The 19,917-nt window shown below is 48.6% G+C and overlaps 1 protein-coding gene across 1 annotated transcript in view; it reads right to left on the minus strand.

Moving 5' to 3' along the window:
* The window catches only part of PRSS55 (serine protease 55), a 16,406-nt gene extending 2,705 nt beyond the window's left edge, over positions 1 to 13,701 (minus strand). The window contains exons 1-5 of the mRNA XM_033512949.1: positions 13,546 to 13,701; positions 12,486 to 12,675; positions 11,411 to 11,658; positions 9,900 to 9,914; positions 8,411 to 8,553 (exon numbers count right to left, since the gene is read on the minus strand). Coding sequence (XP_033368840.1) covers positions 8,411 to 8,553; positions 9,900 to 9,914; positions 11,411 to 11,658; positions 12,486 to 12,675; positions 13,546 to 13,651 — 702 coding nt within the window. The 5' untranslated portion in view covers positions 13,652 to 13,701. The remainder of the gene's footprint in view (positions 1 to 8,410; positions 8,554 to 9,899; positions 9,915 to 11,410; positions 11,659 to 12,485; positions 12,676 to 13,545) is intronic.
* Positions 13,702 to 19,917: the final 6,216 nt, after the last annotated feature.

The following is a 19,917-nucleotide window of genomic DNA, read 5'->3' on the forward strand; positions in this document are numbered from 1 at the left end:
TAAAATAAAATAAAATAAAATAAAATAAAATAAAATAAAATAAAATAAAATAAAATAAAATAAAATAAAATAAAATAAAATAAAATAAAATAGATATTTTCAGAAAAAAAAAAAAAGAGATGGGCTTCAGCCTCCAATTCGGAGGCTGTTCACACTTGGAAAGGATGTTCTTTTACAAGTGAATTCCTGGTGCCTTGTGACTGTCCCGGGGGAATTGTAGCACCGGGCGGCGGCAGAGCCAGAGATCCCTGTTAAACTCTGCCTCACCCAGCTTCCCTCTCAGATCAGATCTGATCTTCTCCTCTTCAACCACATCCATTCTCATCCCGGCCCGGGATGTTTGCGGGATGGGTGATTTAAAACTTGGGCAGAGAGGGAGTTCAGGAATGCTCTGAACCAACAGCCCAGGCAGCAGCTGCAAATCCATTTCCCTAGGAAATTCCCAGATCCTTAGGATTTCCCAAATCCACAAGGCCTGGGACCCAAATCCTGATCTCTTTCCACACGGGCTGAGCTCCTCCGCTTCCTGGGTACCACTTCTCACACACCATTTCTCTAAACTTCAGCACCTTCACATGAGGATTGTATCACAAAATGGGCCAAACCATCCTCCCCGTGTGATAATCTCACGTAATTACAGCAGCAGCCCGAATGAATCAGGAGCCTGGTTTTCACAGGACTAAAGATGGAGAAAATAAACCCAGTCCTCGGGCATTTCTGAATATCCCTGTATCCACCTTAAGCCTTCAGGAACGCCGGCCCAAGGTTTTCCATCCTTGTGTAGGAGAGGGAGTGGGAGGAGCGAGTTTTTGAGTGCTGGGACAATTATCTCAGCTCTGAGATGCTTCCAGTAACGCTAATTTAATGAACGCTCAGGTTAATGACTCTGAGGATTGAAGAATTATTAAAAGCTGTTTTTTCAGGCTCCCACATCTTGGTGTGGAAACGCTCCTGGTCAGCAACACACACCAGATACCTTCTCCTGCTTTTCCCTCTAAGTGCCAACTTTCTGGATTGGAAAAACCAAACTAAAAATAGCAGCTTTGCTTCTGTTTCATGTTTCTTGTCATCTCGAAGATGAGCGAAAAGCAAGCGCAACAAATCAGATCTGGTGCTGAATTCCTGCCTGAAACATGTTAATCCTCCCATTAGGAGAGGTGAAAGCAATGATACATTCACTGATAAATAGCTGTGGGTTGTATAAAATCTGCCACTGCCTAACAAGGTGCTTTGTTCACTGAAGCTGACCAAAAATTTCGTCTTTTTCACTGCGGCCAAAACCTTTTTTATTTTTTTTTTGTGAGCATCAGGAGTCTTTCTGCTGCCTTTAGCGGGCTTTGGATCAAAAGTGTAATCTCTCTTTTACATTTGTATTCGTGTCTGCAGCACAGTCATTGATCAGAACAAACACGTTCAGCCACATAAATCTTCCGAGGTGGGAGAAGCTCTGGGGGTGGGAGAACAACTCATCTGATCCTCATTAGGTGGATGCACAATCCCTGCAAGTCATTGCTGGTTTCATTTTCATGTTGGTGAGCTCTGTGCAAATTGGAGACAATCAGCACGGGAATAGCAGCACTGGGAATAGCAACAGTGCCCATCAGAGCTGCCCTGGCTGCTGGAGGCAGAGGCTTTGGCAAACATCACTTGTCCAGCTGTTTCCAGCTGCCTTTGAAGCGGGAGGAAAGGGGCTGTGGCCACACGGATGTGCAGCTATCAGAAATGCACCAGGTAATACAGGGCATTATATATTATATATCACACTCCTCTCACACTAACCCTTGGCGAAGATTCAGCTCCTCTGTCCCTCCATCTCCAGCTGGAAAATGGGAGAAGATGACCTGAATTCACTCACTGTGATGTCAGCAGGGGCACGAGTGACTGCAGTGGCACAGGCAGTGCAGATGCCTCTGGCCAAAGCCCTGTGGCCCAGACTCCTGTCTCTGTCATCTGCAGCAAGTGCTCAGGGGAGGAGAACGAGGAACAGGGCAAGTATTTACAGAGTTGTATTTACATCCCAGTGGCTAATGGCCTCAGAGAGATCTTCATCCAGGAAATTGCCTAATTGCTTTTTGAATCCATTTATCCCTTAGGATAAATACCCACAACATCCTGGTCAGCGACTCCCATAGTTTAATTATCTAATGGAAGAGAAAACACTTCCTTTTCTTTGTTTTAGATCTGCTGCCTGTTAAGGCCATCTGACACGCCTCCTTCATGTGCTTGGAGCAGCAGTGACACGAGGACAGCTCTTGACTCCTCTCCATGCTGCCTGTGAGGTCAGGAATGTGTCACATCCCCATCAGACACCTCTCCTACAAGCCTCAGAGTCTTTCTCTGCTATTCCCTGTGCTGCCAGGACCTCTTCCCTGTTCATCCTTCCAGCTCCACTTCCCTCCTTTTCTAAAATTACCACTCCTTTCTTGGATGGAATGGATGGGAATTAGGCAGGGAGGCTCCCAGGAGTAGTGCCCTGGCACAACACATTTGCTTTGCCACTTATTCCTGTCCTAATAATTCTTAATGCTCTCATTGCCCTTTTGACCTCCCCAGAGCCTCAAGCTGATGTTTTTGAAGGACTACCCACAGCCCTTCTGACATGGTAATAGCTAAATTAGAGCCTATTATGGCCAGTGTGCAGCCAGAATGGCTTCTCCATATATCCATTACTTTTTCTTTATCAATAATGAGCTGCAGCTGCTGTTTTAACCCCCAGTCACTCAGAATAATGGGACCTGCTGCACCTCTGCACAGCCACCTTTCACTTTGACCGCTTTGAATAACGCTGTGGCATTGGCCAGCTTGGCCATCTTGGCATTTTGCCCTGCTGGAACATCAAAATTCCCTCTTCCTGGAAGTTCTTTCTCTGCTCAAATCCTTTCCACTTCATGACAGCCCCCTTTCTCCATGAACTCTCGGTGAGGAATCTCCTTGCAAGGGTTTTGGGAGTCTCAGAACATGTTAGATGTTTGAAGCACCCTCTTCCACAGGGCTGGCAACTCCTTTAAAGAATTTGGATGTGCCTCTGAGTCACAGCTTCCCCTCAAAGCTCTGAATCATCACAGCCATTCCCCACTCCCAGGGCAAGCTGGGATTTTGTGTTCAGATGGATCCAGAGCTGCACCAGGACACAAAACCATGCTGGACTCCCAAACAGCTTCAGTTTGAGGGAGCAAAATCTACGACCCGGAGGAAGAAAGCAGAAGAGACACCCAACATCATCCTCATCACCATCCCAGGGTCTTAATTTTTCACAGATTAAAGAGTGAAGCCATCAGAGCCTGAATGTGCTCACTTGTCTGCCAACACCCTAAAATGATAAAGTGATGAAAACCCCAAAAACTCATGGGCCACGGGAAAAGTGTTCTGATTCTTGTGAGCTGCACATCAAAGGATTGGAAAAGAAGAAAACTGAAGGGACTGCAAGTGCAGAAACACCTCTCCACTGCTTCGTTCTGGGGCTTCCCAGAACACCTTCCTGCTTAAAGCAGTCTGTCCCCTGGGGAGAAGAAACACCTCATGGTGGTAGCAATAGCTCAGGGATGGGAAATCCATGACAGGGATGGGGAGTGGATCACTCTGTTCAGTAGGAAAAGAGGAAACAGCCTCAAATTGCACCACAGGAGGTTGTGGTCACTGAATATTAGTAAAAATATCTTCAATGAAAGAGGTGTCCAGCCCTGGCACTGCTGCCCAGGGCAGTGGTGGAGTCACCAACCCTGAAAATGTTCAGAAAACAGGTGGATGTGGCACCTGGGGATGTGGTTTCATGGTGGCCTTGGCAGTGCTGGGGGAATGGTTGGACTCGATGATCTCAGAGGGCTTTTCCAACCTCACTGATTCTGTGATTCTACTATTAAGGTAAAATACAATAATAAAGTATTTTTACATGGTTTTCAGTAAGGTTGGACTGAAATGTGGGTAACTTTGACTCCTAGCCCCAGGGAACATCTGGCTGATAGGCAGAAGGACCTCAGAGCTCCTGTGGATGCTCCCCATCCCTACAGACTGCAGCCAGACCCTCATTTAACCACCTCTGTTCAGGTATTTTGAGCAGCTTCAGGGACTGACCACACTATCCTGGTTTGTGCTCTTCTCCTTGAATCCATGACAATTACCTATAAAAACCACAGCTTTCATTTGCAGACTTCTTTCCTTTAAAAAATTCTATTTAATGAGTCTTTCTTGGCAGTTTTGGGGCCATGTTTGGACCAGAAAAAAGGTGCAAGACCATGTGAAAGGATGCCAGAGCTTTTCCAGTGGAAGTGTCAGGCTCCCACTGCAGTCACTGGGGCAGGGTTTGAGGTGGGAGCAGTGGGATTCCAGGGGATATCCTGGGATATCTCATAGAGAATTAAATGTAGGCAACTGTCCTGCCTCAGACCCAAGTGTCCCCTCTGTGAGCTAAAGCCCTTCAGCTGGATTTCATCTCATGGGGAGCAATAAACACACATACAGGGCTTGATGTCATTTTAACACAGATGCTTCAAACAATCTCAGTGACTCCCATCACCAGGGTTTTTTTTTCCTCCCTGTTGATGTTAAAGTTGTCTTTGTGGATGCTGATGGTTATAGAAAAGACATTTGTGAAATGGCTGGAAAAGCCCATCCAGGTTTGCACAGAAACTGCTGCTTTTGCTCCAGCTCTGTGGGGTGAGAGCCCTGGGCATCCCAGAGCCTGTAAAGGGCATTTTCAGAGATGGGGCAAGGGGGAATGGCTTTAACCTAAAAGAAAGCAGGGATGGATGGACTATTGGGAAGGAATTGTTCCCTGGGAGGGTGGGCAGGCCCTGGCACAGGGTGCCCAGAGAAGCTGTGGCTGTCCCTGGATCCCTGGAAGTGTCCAAGGCCAGGTTGGACAGGGCTTGGATCAGCCTGGGATAGTGGGAGGTTGGAACCAGCTGAGCTTTAAGGTCCCTTTAACCCCCAACCATTGTGTGATTTACTGGCAAATCCCCCCTGCTGCAGGCTGTAGGAGGGGGTGGATACCTGCAGCCCAGGACTCACCTGAGCTGGAACCACCCCACTGCTCTTGGGGGTCACACAACGATTCCTTCCCCTGGAATCAGAGCAGGGCCCGGCCCCCCTTCATGTGCTGCTGAACTGTAGGTGACCTGTGACTCCAGCTGAACACACTTTGTCCTAATCACCACATCAGAGCTCCCCCCACAGCCCCTCTGGACGATAATTGGGCCATTTACTGAATTTTGCCTGGGCAGGGAAGGCACTGAAGGAGACATTTGCTTTGTGAGCCCCTTATACTCTAATTATTGTTCAAGTTACCATTGCATCAGAGCCTAACAAAAGATGCTTAAGAAAGCAAGGAATGAGACATCAATTGTGGTTCATGGGGTCACGGAAGAAATGTAGCACACAAAAAAATAATACATAGGCCATCTCCAGTGTCTGTTCCTTAGCACTTGTACCCCCTGAACATCCATTAATGTTAATGTTTATGACTAAATAGAACTATAAGTCAATTACAGCTCCTGGTAGTGTTAATTCCCAGCCAATCCATATATTTGTCTGCAGAACTGACAGAGAATTGGGGTAAAATAGATTTTTCTTTTTAAGGGAATGGATAATTTTTTTAAAGTACAAATACTTGGGAGCTCTGCTATTCAATCTCCTTGAGTTATTAAAGGAACATGGTCAGTTATCCACAAATTAGGCTGGTCTGGTATGAAGGCAGCTGGTGAAATGTCTGAGCCTTTTTATTCATGGCTTTTCTATTCAAGCTGCACCAGGGGAGGTTCACATTGGACATCAGGAGGAATTTCTTCCACAACCCCAGGTAGCTCCAAACCCTGTCCAGCCTTCTGGACACTTCCAGGGACTGAGGGGCAGCCACAGCTTCACCTGTGCCGGGGCCTCCCCACCCTCACAGGGAACGATTCCTTCCCAATATCCCATCTAAATCTCTCTTCTTCTGGTTTAAAACCATTCTCCTTTGTCCTGTCACTGTCTCCCCATGTAAAAAGTTGTTCCCTCCATCACAGTTCACAGATTTGGATCCAGATGTGTGTCATGTGGACTTTCAACCTTGAGTCCAGCAACTTTCCTGCCTTAGACCTGCTCTGGACATGAAAACACATATCCTGATCCTCAGCAAATCCCAGAAAAGGTTAATATCAGGCTTTTATCCCCTCAGTGTCCAGGGTTCCTCAGGCTACAGCAAACTCATCATCTCCAGGGCTTGTTCCCTGACCAAGAATCTCTGCCTTGCCCAAACTTCTAATCCTTCCTGGCCTCTCCACAGTGACTCGTGGGTGGCTCCTGATCCATGCAGAGCTGGAGCCTGGAAGTCCCCCAGGAGACAGCTGGATGGAACAGACCAACACCATGGCCAGGGCATGAAACCTGGCCTCACCCTCACCTGACACAGACCCTGTGATCCCTACAGGCAATGCCAGCTTGAGGGGCTGCACTGTCCACAGTGGATTGTCCAGTTCTGGGCCCCTCACTCCAAGAGGGGCATGGAGGGGCTGGAGCATGCCCAGGGCAGGGAATGGAGCTGGGGAAGGGGCTGGAGCACCAGGAGAGGCTGAGGGATCTGGGAAAGGGGCTCAGCCTGGAGAAAAGGAGGCTCAGGGGGCCCTTCTGGCTCTGCACAACTCCCTGACAGGAGGGGACAGGTCGGGCTTTGCTCCCAGGGAACAGGGACAAGGAAAAACAGCCCCAAGCTTGCCAGGGGAATTTTAGATTGGATATTGGGAAAATTTTCTTCTCTGCAAGGGCTGTCAGGCACTGGAAGGGGCTGCCCAGGGAGGTTTGGAGTCCCCATCCCTGGAGGTGTCCAAGGAATGTCTGGATGTGGCACTCAGAGCTCTGGGCTGGGAACAAGGTGGGGTTTGGGCACAGGTGGGACTCAGTGATCTTGGAGGGCTTTTCCAACCTGATTGATTCTGGGATTCTGCCCAGTGGTCCCTGTCCTGTCCCAGGCCGTGAGCAGACAGCCTCCTATGGACAAGCCACCAGGTTTCTGACCCAGCCCAGTGAGGCCAAGATGTGCTCCCCTGGCTTTAATCAGCACTTCTCAGAAATCCACGAAACCATCCAGCAGCAAAACACTTCCCCTCCAGCAAATCAACAAAATCTGGTAGCAAGTCCTGAAATCCTTGTTTCATCCCTGAAAAGTAGAACTTTTATCCTCAGCTCTGGCTTTGTCCTGTTCCCTTTTATTCCAGTTTACAAAGTATTCCTGCCTGGTCAAGATCCCACTAAAATCAGAGAGATGCTGTATTCTGAGTTTTATCACCCGTACAAAGGATGTGTGCTTCTGCTGCTTGGAAATCTCACATTCCTACTTCATTCCTCAGACAACTCTGTCATTACTGTGGATCAAAATAGCTTCTTCATCAGCTTTCTGAGTCCAGGAGATTCATTTTGCTGGGAACAAGTGCTCCTGCTATTTCAGCAGCATCATTCACCCACAGAACTTAAGGCTAGGCTGGGCTGGGCAGTGCATCCTTTAATCATGTTAATGTTATCCTGTGGCAGGTTTCTTTTCAAGATTTTTTTGATTTAATTTAATGGAGGTAAAAGTCACTCCTTGGATGGTTTCAGAGGCAGATGGAACTCTGGCTAATCAAAAAATCATTTTGCAAAGCAAGCTTTTCCTCGGCATCCCATGGTCCTGGTGCCCCCTGCCTTTGCCCAAAGGTCAGAGGATCTCTCTCCATCCTGGGTGCTGGTTTAGTTCCTTCAATGAGTAATTGCTACAGGATGGAGCTGCCCATCCATGTCCCCACCCAGACCCCTCCAAACCCATGGACATGTATAAAATACAGCTGGATGGGTCTTGGAGCAACCTGGGATAGTGGAGATGACCCTGCCCATGGCAGGGGGTTGGAACTGGGTGAGGTTTAAGGCTCTGCCCAACCCAAACCACTCTGTGATTCCTAGAAAACCATTTCCCAGTGGAGGAGGGAAATCTGGAGCCAGAGGCTGCAGGAGAGCCCAGTCCTTTCAGTCTCTCAGGAGAGGGGTTCAAAGCTGGATGCTATGAATAACAAAGTGATTTTTGACTTCCAGACTTTGTTTGACACCAGGACAGCAATCCTGGGTTAGGAATGTGTTGTGAGGGCACAAGTTCTGAGTTTTTCCTAATTTAGGTGTTTGTGTCAGCTCCCTGACATTAAATACTGCTCAAACTGTGGTTCAGCTTGAAAAGTGCCTCGTTCTGTGTCACCAACACACTGCCACAAGATGTGACTTGTTCTGGCACCCACAGACCAGCCAAGCAGATTTGGGTCAGAGCCAAGACCTCACCTGAGAAATGTTTCTAATATTTAAATTAAACACCCCCAGGCTAAACTTCCCTCCCAATTCTTCTGCCTTGAACCTCCTGGACAGCCATTCCTGTCTCCTTTAAGGCCGTGGAGCAGACCAGGAATGCTGGTCCCTTTACCTGGCAGCCTCCTCCTCCTCCTCCTCCTCCTCCTCCTTGCTCTGTCTCTGCACACATCATGGTCTCCACGAGGTGTGGGATCTGCTGCAGGCATTTCTCCCTGCTGATCAGCTTTGTCTGTGTTTTCTGCAGCACATGGGATGCTGCAGCAAATGAAAAGAGAAGGATCAACAGAGCTGCAGAGCAGCTGGAGACTTCCCTTGGGAAGAATCTCAGCTGGATTTCTAAAGCATCGCAGGGCAATGGGGTCTCTGGGCAGAACTGTCAGGTTCTGGGGTTCTGGGGTTGTACAGGGGATCCACAAGTGTTGGCAAGGATGAGTTTGTGCTCCCGAGTTTATCACAGAATCGCAGAATGGTTTGGGTGGAAAGAGACCTTAAAGATCATCCAGTGCCACCCCCTGCCACTGGCAGGGACACCTTCCACTATCCCAGGGTGCTCCAAGCCCTGTCCAGACTGGCCTTGAACACTTGCAGGGATGCCAGACTACTGGGAAACCCCCAAAGGGGTGGATTTTCCTGCTGGTGGTCTTGGTGATGACCTGAGATGGGCTGCCCTGCACACCTGGGGTCTCTCATTTTTTTTGGGAACTCAGTCTGAGGGACTTTTCATGGGATCCTGTTCAAGCCCCTGCAGATCAAAGTCCACTGAGCTTTCCCCAGAATTTTAATTTTGAAAATACAGGATCATGGGATCATTTACATTGGAACAACCTCTGAGATCATCCAGTCCAACCATTCCCCCAGCACTGCCAAGGCCAGCTCTGACCCTGTCCCCAAGTGCCACATCCACATTTAAATTCCTAAAGGGGTGGGGACTCCAGCACTGCCCTGGGCAGCTGTGTCAATGCCCAACAACTCCTCCAGGGAAGAGTTCTTTTCCTAATATCCAATCTAAACATTGTTCTCCCCGGGGAGGGCTGCAGGGCCACGCCTCACACAAGGGACCAGCTGTATCTTCACAAAGTGGCTCTCGGGATGGCAGCACACAAAGGAAATATCTGCTTTATTCTTCCCTTGGGATGGGAATGCAGAAACCACAGCTCTAAGTGACAAAAAGACAGAAAATGTGCTGGGCCACTTGGAAACCCTGCTTATTTCACCCACGTTTCTCTCTAAAGTGAACCTGAGTCTAAAGGATAAAACTGAGATCTTCAGATCGTTTGAAACTCACTCCTTATTTCATATTTCACTGTGCTAAATCCTCCCAGCACCTTCAGGAAACTGTGACTCAATGCCAAGATCTAAAAGATGGAAAGTGGTCACATCCCTTTTCCAGCTAAGATGGAAGTTCCCAAAGATGAAAGTGCTTTGGTGTAGGAATCTCCAGGAAGGTGAAGCCCTTCTCTTATGGAGAGAAGCTGCAGGAGCTGGGGGTGTTCACCTGGAAAAGAGAAAGCTCTGGGAAGACTTTAGAGCCTATTCCAGCCTAAAGGGGCTCCAGGAGAGCTGGAGAGGGACTGGGGACAAGGGATGGAGGGACAGGACACAGGGAATGGCTTCCACTGCCAGAGGGCAGGGATGGATGGGATATTGGGAAGGAATTCTTGGCTGTGATGGTGGTGAGGCCCTGGCACCCTGTGGTGGATCCCTGGAAGTGTCCAAGGCCAGGTTGGACGAGGCTTGGAGCAGCCTGGGATAGTGGGAGGTGCCCTGCCCATGGCAGGGGGTGGTTTGGGATGAGCTTTAAGGTCCCTTCCAACCCAAACCATTCCCTGATCCTGTACCTTTTGGCTTTGCCCATATCACACCATCACACCCCTCTCTCACCACACTCAGATTCTGCTGGTTTCTTCCAAAAACCAGGCAGAGGGTGGGGGCTACCAGGGCTGTCAGTTTTTGGGAGTAGAACCCAGGTCAGCTGAGCCCATAGAGCAGCACGAGGCCGATCCCCAGAGCTGCTCTGGGGATTTTGCACAGAGGAGCTCAAGAGAATTCCTGCAGGGGGACTCTGCAGCAGCCCCTCTGTTCTGGGAACACGTTACCCTGGTGAAATGGGAGAGTTTCACAGCTTCAAGTGTTGTGTGCTACTGCTGAGGGAGGAAAATGAAGCCTAAGAAGGCGAATGCAGAGTTTCATGGGAAAAACAACAACACTTCGGAGCAGAATAGCGAGGATTTAACGGGATATTCACTTATTGCATCCTGGGAAGGACAACTCAAGCTCCAGGAGGCCCCTGCTCTCCCAGTCCTGATTAATTCTTTCCAATAATGAAACAGCTCATTGGCTATTTAGTGACATTTGCTCAGAACAGACACTTTGGGTCACAATTCTGGAAGACCACAATTCTGGTCACAGTTCTGGAACTGCTTTCATTAGGGATTAAATGAGATTAATTAGCAACAGCAATCTGCAGTCCTAAATGAATGATAGGAGTGGCCAGAACCAATAAGTTAATCCAGCTCCTGGAGCTGTTAAACCAAAGATGCCCCCAAACCTTAATTTCCTTTAGTCCAGACTATTTTAGACCCAGCCTAACTGGGTGATTCATAGAATATCCCAAACTGAAGTTCCCACAAGGATCCCACAAGGTGACAAGTGTCCAAGGCCAGGCTGGATGGGGCTCTGAGCAACCTGGGATAGTGGAAGGTGTCCCTGCCCCTGGCAGGGGGTTGGAATAAGATGAGCTTCCCTCCAGCCCTAATAATTCCATGCTAATTCTGTGCTAATTTACCTACCAGGGTGGAGTTTGTCTGAATCTGGGTGCCAAAAAGAGATCCAAAGTTTGGAAATGGCACCAAAATAGGTCCCAGAGTTTGCCCTGGGGTTCTGCTGAAGAACCCCAGGTTCTTCAGCAGGGTTTCCAAGGTTCCCCAGGTGACTGGTTCTTGCCCTGAAGGGGAATCTGGTGGATGTGCAGAGGCTGGGGGGGTCTGGATGCGTTAACCAGGGAGGTGGGGGATGGAAGTTTGTCTGGAAAACCCTTCATGGGAGAGGCCATCCACTTCAAATGGATAAAACCCGTCTTCCACCAGCAAATGCATCTCCCCCAGCACCTGACCTGCACTTGTGTTCTCCCAGCCAGCAGCCCAGCAGTGCTGCCACATGTCCTTGTCACACAGGAAGGGCAGGCAGATGGGAATTTTCTCCTTGCTGAACTCGATGGGGTTGCTGAGCAGGATCAGGGCAATGTCGTTCTGCAGGCTGCTTCTGTTGAATTCCTCGTGCAGGATCAGGCTGTCCGGGTTGTACTCCTCCAGCGGGAGGCTGAGGTCAACTCCCCCCGCTGCCACCGTCAGGTCTGGTGGCCTTAAAAACACAGCAGGACACGGTAAACATGAAGGATTTGGGTTATAAAGGTTGGTGCCTCCTCCCCAGAGCAGGGCATGGTGGTGGCTTAGGCAGTTCAGCTGGAATTCCCAAGGAATTCACCCTCACTCCTAGGAAAGGAGGATTTCCAGGGCAGAGAGGTGCAGAGGCAGAACGTGAACGCAGCCAGGTTATGAATAACAGTCACTACCACACAGATGGAATGGTCTGGATCTTTTGGATCTCTGTGCCCTGGGCTGGCTGCTCAGACCCTGCTGTCCCCAGCCAGGCTGTGCTGCCTCAGGTCATTTGTCACCGAGCAGTCTCAGCTGCTGGACCTGCCACGTTTTGGAGGGGACTCACAGAGGGCTGGACTCTGCCCCTGGACACTGCATGGAGTTGATCTATCCAGAGCTTGGTGTTTTAAATTCAGAGTCTCCATGAGGTAAAGGTGTTTTCTGTGCAAAGACAAAGGTGACTCGGGGGATACAATGAGCTAGAATGGAATACATCGCCTTTTCCAGGGGACTGGAACAGGTGTAGATGCACAAGAAATGCTTGGGGCCATCAGAATAGCATTAGGAGCATTTATCCAAGGTTTCTCAGGCCATCCCTCAAAGAATTCCCCATCTGCTTCTCCTGGTTATGCAGATTTCTGCACATTCCTGTGTTCAAAAACGGGCCTGTTTCCCCCAGAGGAGACAATCCCTGTTTTCAGGGCTCAGCCACACCAATGTGGCACGTGGAGATGCACATCCTGCACCCACCAGGAGGAAAGTCATCCCCCCACTGTGCCTGGGCTGCCCTGGCACCCCTGCAGCACTCACAGCTTGTCTGCGAAGCAGTGGGCTGCAGTTAAAATCCACAGTGCGCTGATGATGGTGCCTCCACAGATGTGCTTCCCGTGGCTCTGGATGCTCACGAGCCACGGGAATTCCCCAGGACTGACGTCTGTCCCTGTGCCAATCCTCTTGCCAGTCTTCTGGAAGGACTCATAGGATGGTCGGAGGCCACACCCTGGGTACAAAAAGGGACATTTTGGGCACATTGAGCAGCCTGTGCTGCTGAAAGGCAGGGGCAGGACATCCCTGAGCACTGAAATAGAAATATCCATGGAATCAGAGAAACACAGAATCACAGAATGGTTGGGGTTGGAAGGGATTTAAAAATAATTTTTCCAACTCCATTCCTACTCCAGCTTCCACCAGGTTGCACCAAGCCCCATCCAACCTGGCCTTGGACATTTCCAGGGATCCAGGGACAGCCACAGCTTCTTTGTAAAACCTCTGCTGGGGCCTCTCCGCCCTCACAGCCAGGAGTTCCTTCCCAATATCCCATCCATCCCTGCCCTCTGGCACTGGGAAGCCATTCCCTGTGTCCTGTCCCTCCATCCCTTGTCCCCAGTCCCTCTCCAGCTCTCCTGGAGCCCCTTTAGGCCCTGCAAGGGGCTCTGAGCTCTCCCTGGATCCTTCTCTTCTCCAGGTGAGCACCCCCAGCTCTCCCAGCCTGGCTCCAGAGCAGAGGGGCTCCAGCCCTTGGAACATCTCTGTGGCCTCCTCTGGACTCTCTCCAGCAGCTCCAAATCCTGCTGCTGTTGGAGCCCAGGGCTGGAGGCAGCTCTGCAGGTGGGGTCTCAGCAGAGTAAAGGGTGAGAATGCCCTCCCTGGATCTGAAATACCAAAATCCATGACATCCCTGTCACCTCCCCAAACTGAAATTCTGCCAAGCACTGCCCAGGGATTTGGGGTGGGAGGGACCACTGACCATGTCCCATAGGCAGGTGAGATAAAACCCTTGTTTAGGGAGTGGAAGGTGCACCAGGCTGCAGCACAGGCCACACCTTTATTCCCCCAGCAGAAGGAATGGGCCCAGCCCCGTCTCACTTACCCACATGTGAATATTCTGCAGCTCTTCTGCGCTGAGAATGCTGAGAAACAAAAGCCTGGACACTGCTGGTCAGGGAGGCTAAACAGGAGAGGGTAAGGAGCAGCATCTCAGTTGATCCTGGTCCAGCACTCTCCCACAGCTCTCGGAGCAGCGATGTCTCAGGACACCGCCCGCATTCCATGTCAACACAACCCCGGCTGACATCACAGCACCCGCTCCTTCCTGTTCCTGCTGCACTCAAATGCTCCTTCCTAAGGCAAAAGGGCCACTGAGGGAAAGCTCAGGGATTTCCAAAAGGTTTGTGACTTCCTCAGCTCTAACAGGGACAGGGCAGAAGTGAAATTCCTGTCTGTATCCTGGGCTAACCTCACAGGATATGGCAATGGTGCATTTCATGAGCTGGGTGCTCCTTGCTGGATCCTGAACCAGCTTTGAAGATCTCAGGAGCTGCTCCTGTATCAGCTTTCAACTTCATCTCCAAAGCCTATCATCATGTTAATTTTCTCATTTCCTGGTGATTTTCTCTCCAGTTAGAACATGCCTGGGGTATTGACTCGAGTGTACTTAAACAGGAGAGTTGCCCCATCCCTGGAAATGTTCCAGCCCAGCCTGGACAAACTGGGACAGTGGAAGGTGTCCCTGCCCATGGCAGGGGGTGGGACTGGATGATCTTTAAGGTCCCTTCCCACCCAAACCATCCTGGGATTCTGTGTTTGTAGGAGAAAGCAGCAGCTCTGTCACACGACAATATCCAAAGAGTGCCCAATCAAAACTATCAAATCAAAATCAAAATAGAATCAGAGATGTCTGTAAATAATTCTGAGTGGTAGCAAAATATTTTGGTATGGACCAATTGTAGTATCAATGGAGCCATTATGCTGATTTTTAGACCAACACATCATTTCCATCAGGACAGAACCCAATAAAAACCTCAGCCAGGCTCAGAATTGAAGATATCTATAATAAGAGCTTTTCCCAAAGATTTTCCAGCTTGTTTCAAAACAGTAACTACAGCACGGAGTAGGAGGGGAGGGAGAGGAATGGAAGAGAACCAGAAGTTATTTTATGAGCCTCCAGATGACTCAGAACCTGAAATGCTTTGCCTTGGAGCACATCAGGAGTCATCCCACCAGAGTCTGGATTTCACCGAGGTTGACAATGCCTAGGATGAGGGTCACACTTTATTTCCCTCTCTTCTTTGCTTCTCTGTCACTTCATGCCAAGGAAATGAGACACAAGTGCTGGTTTACTTGGCTGTGAGCACTGAGAGAACTCTGTGGCAGGACAGGTTAGGGACAGGATCAATTACCACAGAAAGGAAAATTCCAAATGTGCTGTGGGCACATTTTGGGACATCTCCAGAAAGAGCCCAATGGGGAAATCTTGCCTGAGGCAGCTCCTGTAAGCCTGACCCAGGTGTAATCTGCCAAGAGGACAGATTTCCTCTGGATTTTGAGACTGGGATGAGCTCAGCATCATCTGAGGAGTGAGGGAAGATGGGGAGCTGATTTTTCTGGCACGGACTTGCTGCCCGTCTTTGGAAAGAGCAGTCAGGGCTGCAGCACTGGATTTACAATCCCAAACACTGACTTGGTGGGGCACATTCTCCGTCTCTCCAAGCTTGGAGCACGATCTGATCTGCTGCACAGGTACAGGAGATGTTCAGGGAGCTGGTTTGGGCCTTTTTGAGCTTTAAAGCTGAGTTGGAGAGCAGGAAACACCAAACCAAGCTGTGGAGAACAGTGCCATGGAGAAGGAAGTGCTGTGGACTTGTGTCCCTCAAAACTGGCTCATTCCTTGAGCTCTGGACCCACAGGATCCCATTTCCATATGGGATAAACCGTGCATCCTCGCATCCTTTTTCTGCAGCTTTGAGTCTGCACTCTGACAGCCCCATGAATAAACCCAAATTTGATTTTTTTTTCCCTTTCTGGATGTCCTTCTATTTTGCCTGCACACTCACTAGAGACTGCCCCAAGTTACGTTTGCCATGAGTTTGCTCTTGGTGGGGGCTCACCAAGTTATTAAAGTAAGAATAATTAATCTTAGGGATAATTCCACTTGGTACTGTCTTGATTAAAAGCCCTGGTGTTTAATTAGCAAACTGCAGCGTTTTATAATATTTGATGATTTTTTTTTTTTTGATCAACCCAGATATCTACTTGGAACACATCACAGAGAACATTGTTCTTTTCTTCTTCTGTCATTTATTGCAGAGCAGGAAACAAAACTGATTTCTTTTTTGTGTTTATTCAATTCTTGGAACTGTCAAAAAGAAGCATCACATTACAATTTTGACTTTTTCTGGCCAAAATAATTTCAGAGAATAGGCAATACAGGTGGTACTAAATGCCATGAAAGCGGAGTTGTGGTAGGAGGATCACTGATCTGTTCTATTCATCATTCCCAAAGACATCAGATTCCAGGGCTGTGACAGGTAAAGAACCCAACCACATCTCCAGAAGTTAAAGCTCTGGGAACACCAGGAAATTATTTAACCTAAGAAGATCAACAAGCCCAAAGCTGTTGGAAATGCGAAGCAGCTACGGGTGCAACCACCTCCTAATTCACCCTTTTAACAGCATTTTGAGGCAAACTTTCAGAAGTTTGGACCTCTTTCCACCTCTCCAGACAACAAGGAAACCCCGGGAGCTGCCCAGAGCAAGAAGCTGTGACAGGACCAATTCCTGCCTCTACTTTGGCTCTTGATGTCAACAAGCAGAAAACTTATGATTACATAAAGCCTCCCCAGCAGATTCCCAAATCTTTATCCATGGATGCTGGGGGAACCTCCACCGGGGCTCCTGGGTGTTTTTCCCCAAGCTCCCTACAGTGAGGAGGAGGTGGTGGAGCGAGCACAGGCTATGTCCTGAGGCCGATGGGGCAGGAAACCCCCGTCCCGCCCAGGCCGCAGTAGCCGCCGGGATTCTTGCTGAGGTACTGCTGGTGATATTCCTCGGCGTAATAAAACTCGGGAGCCTCCCGGATCTCCGTCGTGATGGGGCCAAAACCTCCCTTCGTCAGCACCTGTCAGGAGAAACCATGGAAAGCCATGAGTGGTTTGCTGTGAATGGCATCAGGATTCCTCCCTGAAGGAGCCACAGGCGTCTCTCCGCGCGTGTTCCCAGCCCATCCCTGTCCTTGTGGTGTTCTGCTCCGAGACATTGTGGGCACAGAGAGGGAGTGAACCGTCCCCTTTTAATGGCTCATTTGTTTAATCTGCCACACTTTTATTCTCTTTATTAACCCGGGCAGTGATGTGGAGCCATCAGTGAAAGTGGAAAACAAAGGGAGAGCGCACTCGGATCCACCCTGGGGAGCTGCAGTGTCCGGGGACGTCCCCTGGAAGGTGCCTCAGCTACAAAATCCACCCCCAATGTCCTTGTCCAAGAAGAAGTTCTGGGTGAAATTTCAACCCCAAGGATATCCTTGAGAAATCAGTGCATTTAGGCTTCTTTCTATTTATTTTTTTTTTTTTTTCTTCTGCAGTGTCACTGCAAACTCATTCTTCAAAGAGAAAAGTTCCATCTTCACCAGAAAGTTTTAAGGCAAATTATGGCTCATTTTGGAAAGATTTGCCAATATGTGGACCAGGAGCAATAATCACTTGGCAGGAAGAGAAGATGGAATGTGGGTGGGGACTTTAAATTAGACTTTAATTGCTTTCTGATATCCTCTAACTGAATTTGGAACTCCTGAGAGGTTTCTGACAGAGGAAATTTCTTTTTAAGATGAATTGCTGTGACATTTTCCCCACTGCATTGTCCTTTCCTAAGAAAACTGGTAAACACCAACATTTTGGAGCCAATTCTCTTCTCATTGGGGATATAACTTGTGCTCTGAAATCCGTGCTAAAACCTAATAAGCACTTTAATTAATGTCAGTGTCCTGTTGCAAAGAGTAGTTATAAACACTGGATGTAGATAGAATTGATTGAAGGGTCAGCATTTAGGATTCCCATAAAAATATTTGTTACCTCATCATAGTATTAAATATATGAAATAAAAATAAAGGGAAATCATCACATGGAATCACAAAATGGTGAGTCTGCCACCAGTCATCAATCCCATCCTCCTTCATCATGATGGACTGAATGATAGCAGCCTTGATGGCAAAAAACATTGGTTGTGGAAGATCTTTGGAGATGGAGATCCTCATTCCAATATTTTCCATCCTGTTAGAGAGTTCCTCCTAAGCCTAGCCCAGTTAAACCCAGTACTTTAATTCAAACCCAGCATTGTGGGTTTACTCATCCTGGATGTGGAAAGGAAATCATTCCCTTCCTCCTTCATCTCCTGCATGGCTGGGGAGAGGCAAGGATGGCACACAATGGAAATACTGGGTTTAAACAACAGGAGATTATCTGGGACAAAAAGTCTTCAAATCTCCCACACTGAGGTTTCCCAGATCCTGCCCCAGCACAGCCAAGCCCTGCCCACAGCCTGACAGCAGCTGCTGGGCTTTGGAGAGCATTTCTCTGATTTAGTCCCAGTTTCACTGTCTAAAGGACACATTCTGCTGTGTTCAGTCTTCAGTCAGGAATGAAGTGATAAGGTGGATACAAAATCCGTGACTGACCAGTCTGGAGAGCCCTGAGTTCCCAAACCTGCACTGGAATTCTCAGCACAGCTTTGGAGATTGTTCATTGTGGGAACACGAGGAACTGGGACCCATTCCAAAGGAACCTGGCCTTATGTCCCCACGTAAAATCACCAGCCAGCTTTTCTCCATCTTTGGGACAGCCCTTGTCCCAAGGGAATCAGGTTATTCACCTGTCAGGCGTGTGAGTAAAGAAGATAAAATGTGAAGGTTTGAACCACAACACCTCAACAGCACCAAACACCAAGAGGTGTCAACACAGCTCCTTTTACAAATCACTATTTCACTTTCCAGCCTTCCCAGCACAGAGAAGACACTTTGGAATGATCTTGACTGCTGAAAGATGGCACAAACTCTGCCATCCTGGGCATTACTCATTTACCTGCTGCTGCAAATGCAGTCAAAATTGGCCTCTCCCCCTTCCCTGAGTCATGAGGATGCTGCTGGAGGGGGAAGAGATTTTTCCACTCTGAAAAACGGTGTTTGTTACAGATTTTTAACCTGGGACTTTTCCATCATTGGCCTCATTTTGTCAGTTAGGAAATCCATTCCATCCGATGAGGCACCACAAGAGGGCATAAACATCATTTATCCCTTCCCAGCCCATTCCAACCTGACTAAAGCAGAACCCAAGATGACTCCTTGTACTGCACTTTGGTCCTGCTGTCAGGAGCAGTGGGAACCCCAGGCTCTGACACCCTGCCAGATCCCACCTTGGAGATGTTTGGATTTTAAAGGGGAAATTATTTTCCTTGCACTGACAGTGTTGATGTGAAGATAAAAACATCACTGGGAGAGATGGGGACGTTAGGATGTGCTGGCTCTGGCAGGTGTAAATCAGCCCTCTCTGGATTGATTTCCTGCCACTGAGGCTGATATAATTTGATGGTAATCCTGTTCTCGAAGACTTTTTAGTCCTCTCTGCCTCAAAATTCCCAAGCCATCCAACGGCACCTCTCATTACCATGCTGCAATTAACCCTTGGGATTTTTAACTCAGTGCAGGAAATTTTTAGGGACCCATGGGATAACTTTCCCCTCCAATAATCCACTGCAATTCAAAGAGAATTTATTCCTTCAGAGGATTTCTGTGGCTTTTGTCATGGGAGAGATCAAAGCCCTGAAACATTATCGACTCCAACTGTTAACCCAACACTACCAAGTCACTGCAACGTCACAAGAAATCCTTTAGCTGATTATAATCCAGCCCAAAAATCCTGTCAGATTCCACCAGGGAGGGGCCAAACCGAACCAGAACCCAAATCTCAGGCAGCTGCAGAGGGGACACAGCCATCCTGGGACACTGGAGAAGCAGTGGAGCAGGAACAAGGAATCACAGAATCATTAAGGTTGGAAAAGACCTCCAGGATCATGGAGGTGTCAAAACCAGCACTGGGAACCTCAGCACTACAAGTTTTTCATCCAACCTGTACTTTCAGCATGTAAAAGATGTGTTAGTTGATTTTCCTAATTCTTGACAGGCTCTGAAAGTTTATTAATTGTTGCTTTAAACTTCTGCCTGACCATTGATGACCAGAGTAGTCATCACTTCCTCTGTCACAAAACAATGGATCTCAGAATCCCAAACAGTTTGGGGTTTGAAGGGACCTTGAAGCTCATCCAGTTCCACCCCCTGCCATGGGCAAGGACACCTCCCACCATCCCAGGTTGCTCCACGTCCCATCCAGCCTGGCCTTGGACACTTGTCACCTTGTGGGATCCTTGTGGGAACTTCAGTTTGGGATATTCTATGAATCACCCAGTTAGGCTGGGT

Source organism: Parus major, chromosome 3 (assembly GCF_001522545.3).
Source record: "Parus major isolate Abel chromosome 3, Parus_major1.1, whole genome shotgun sequence".
Lineage (NCBI taxonomy): Eukaryota > Metazoa > Chordata > Aves > Passeriformes > Paridae > Parus > Parus major.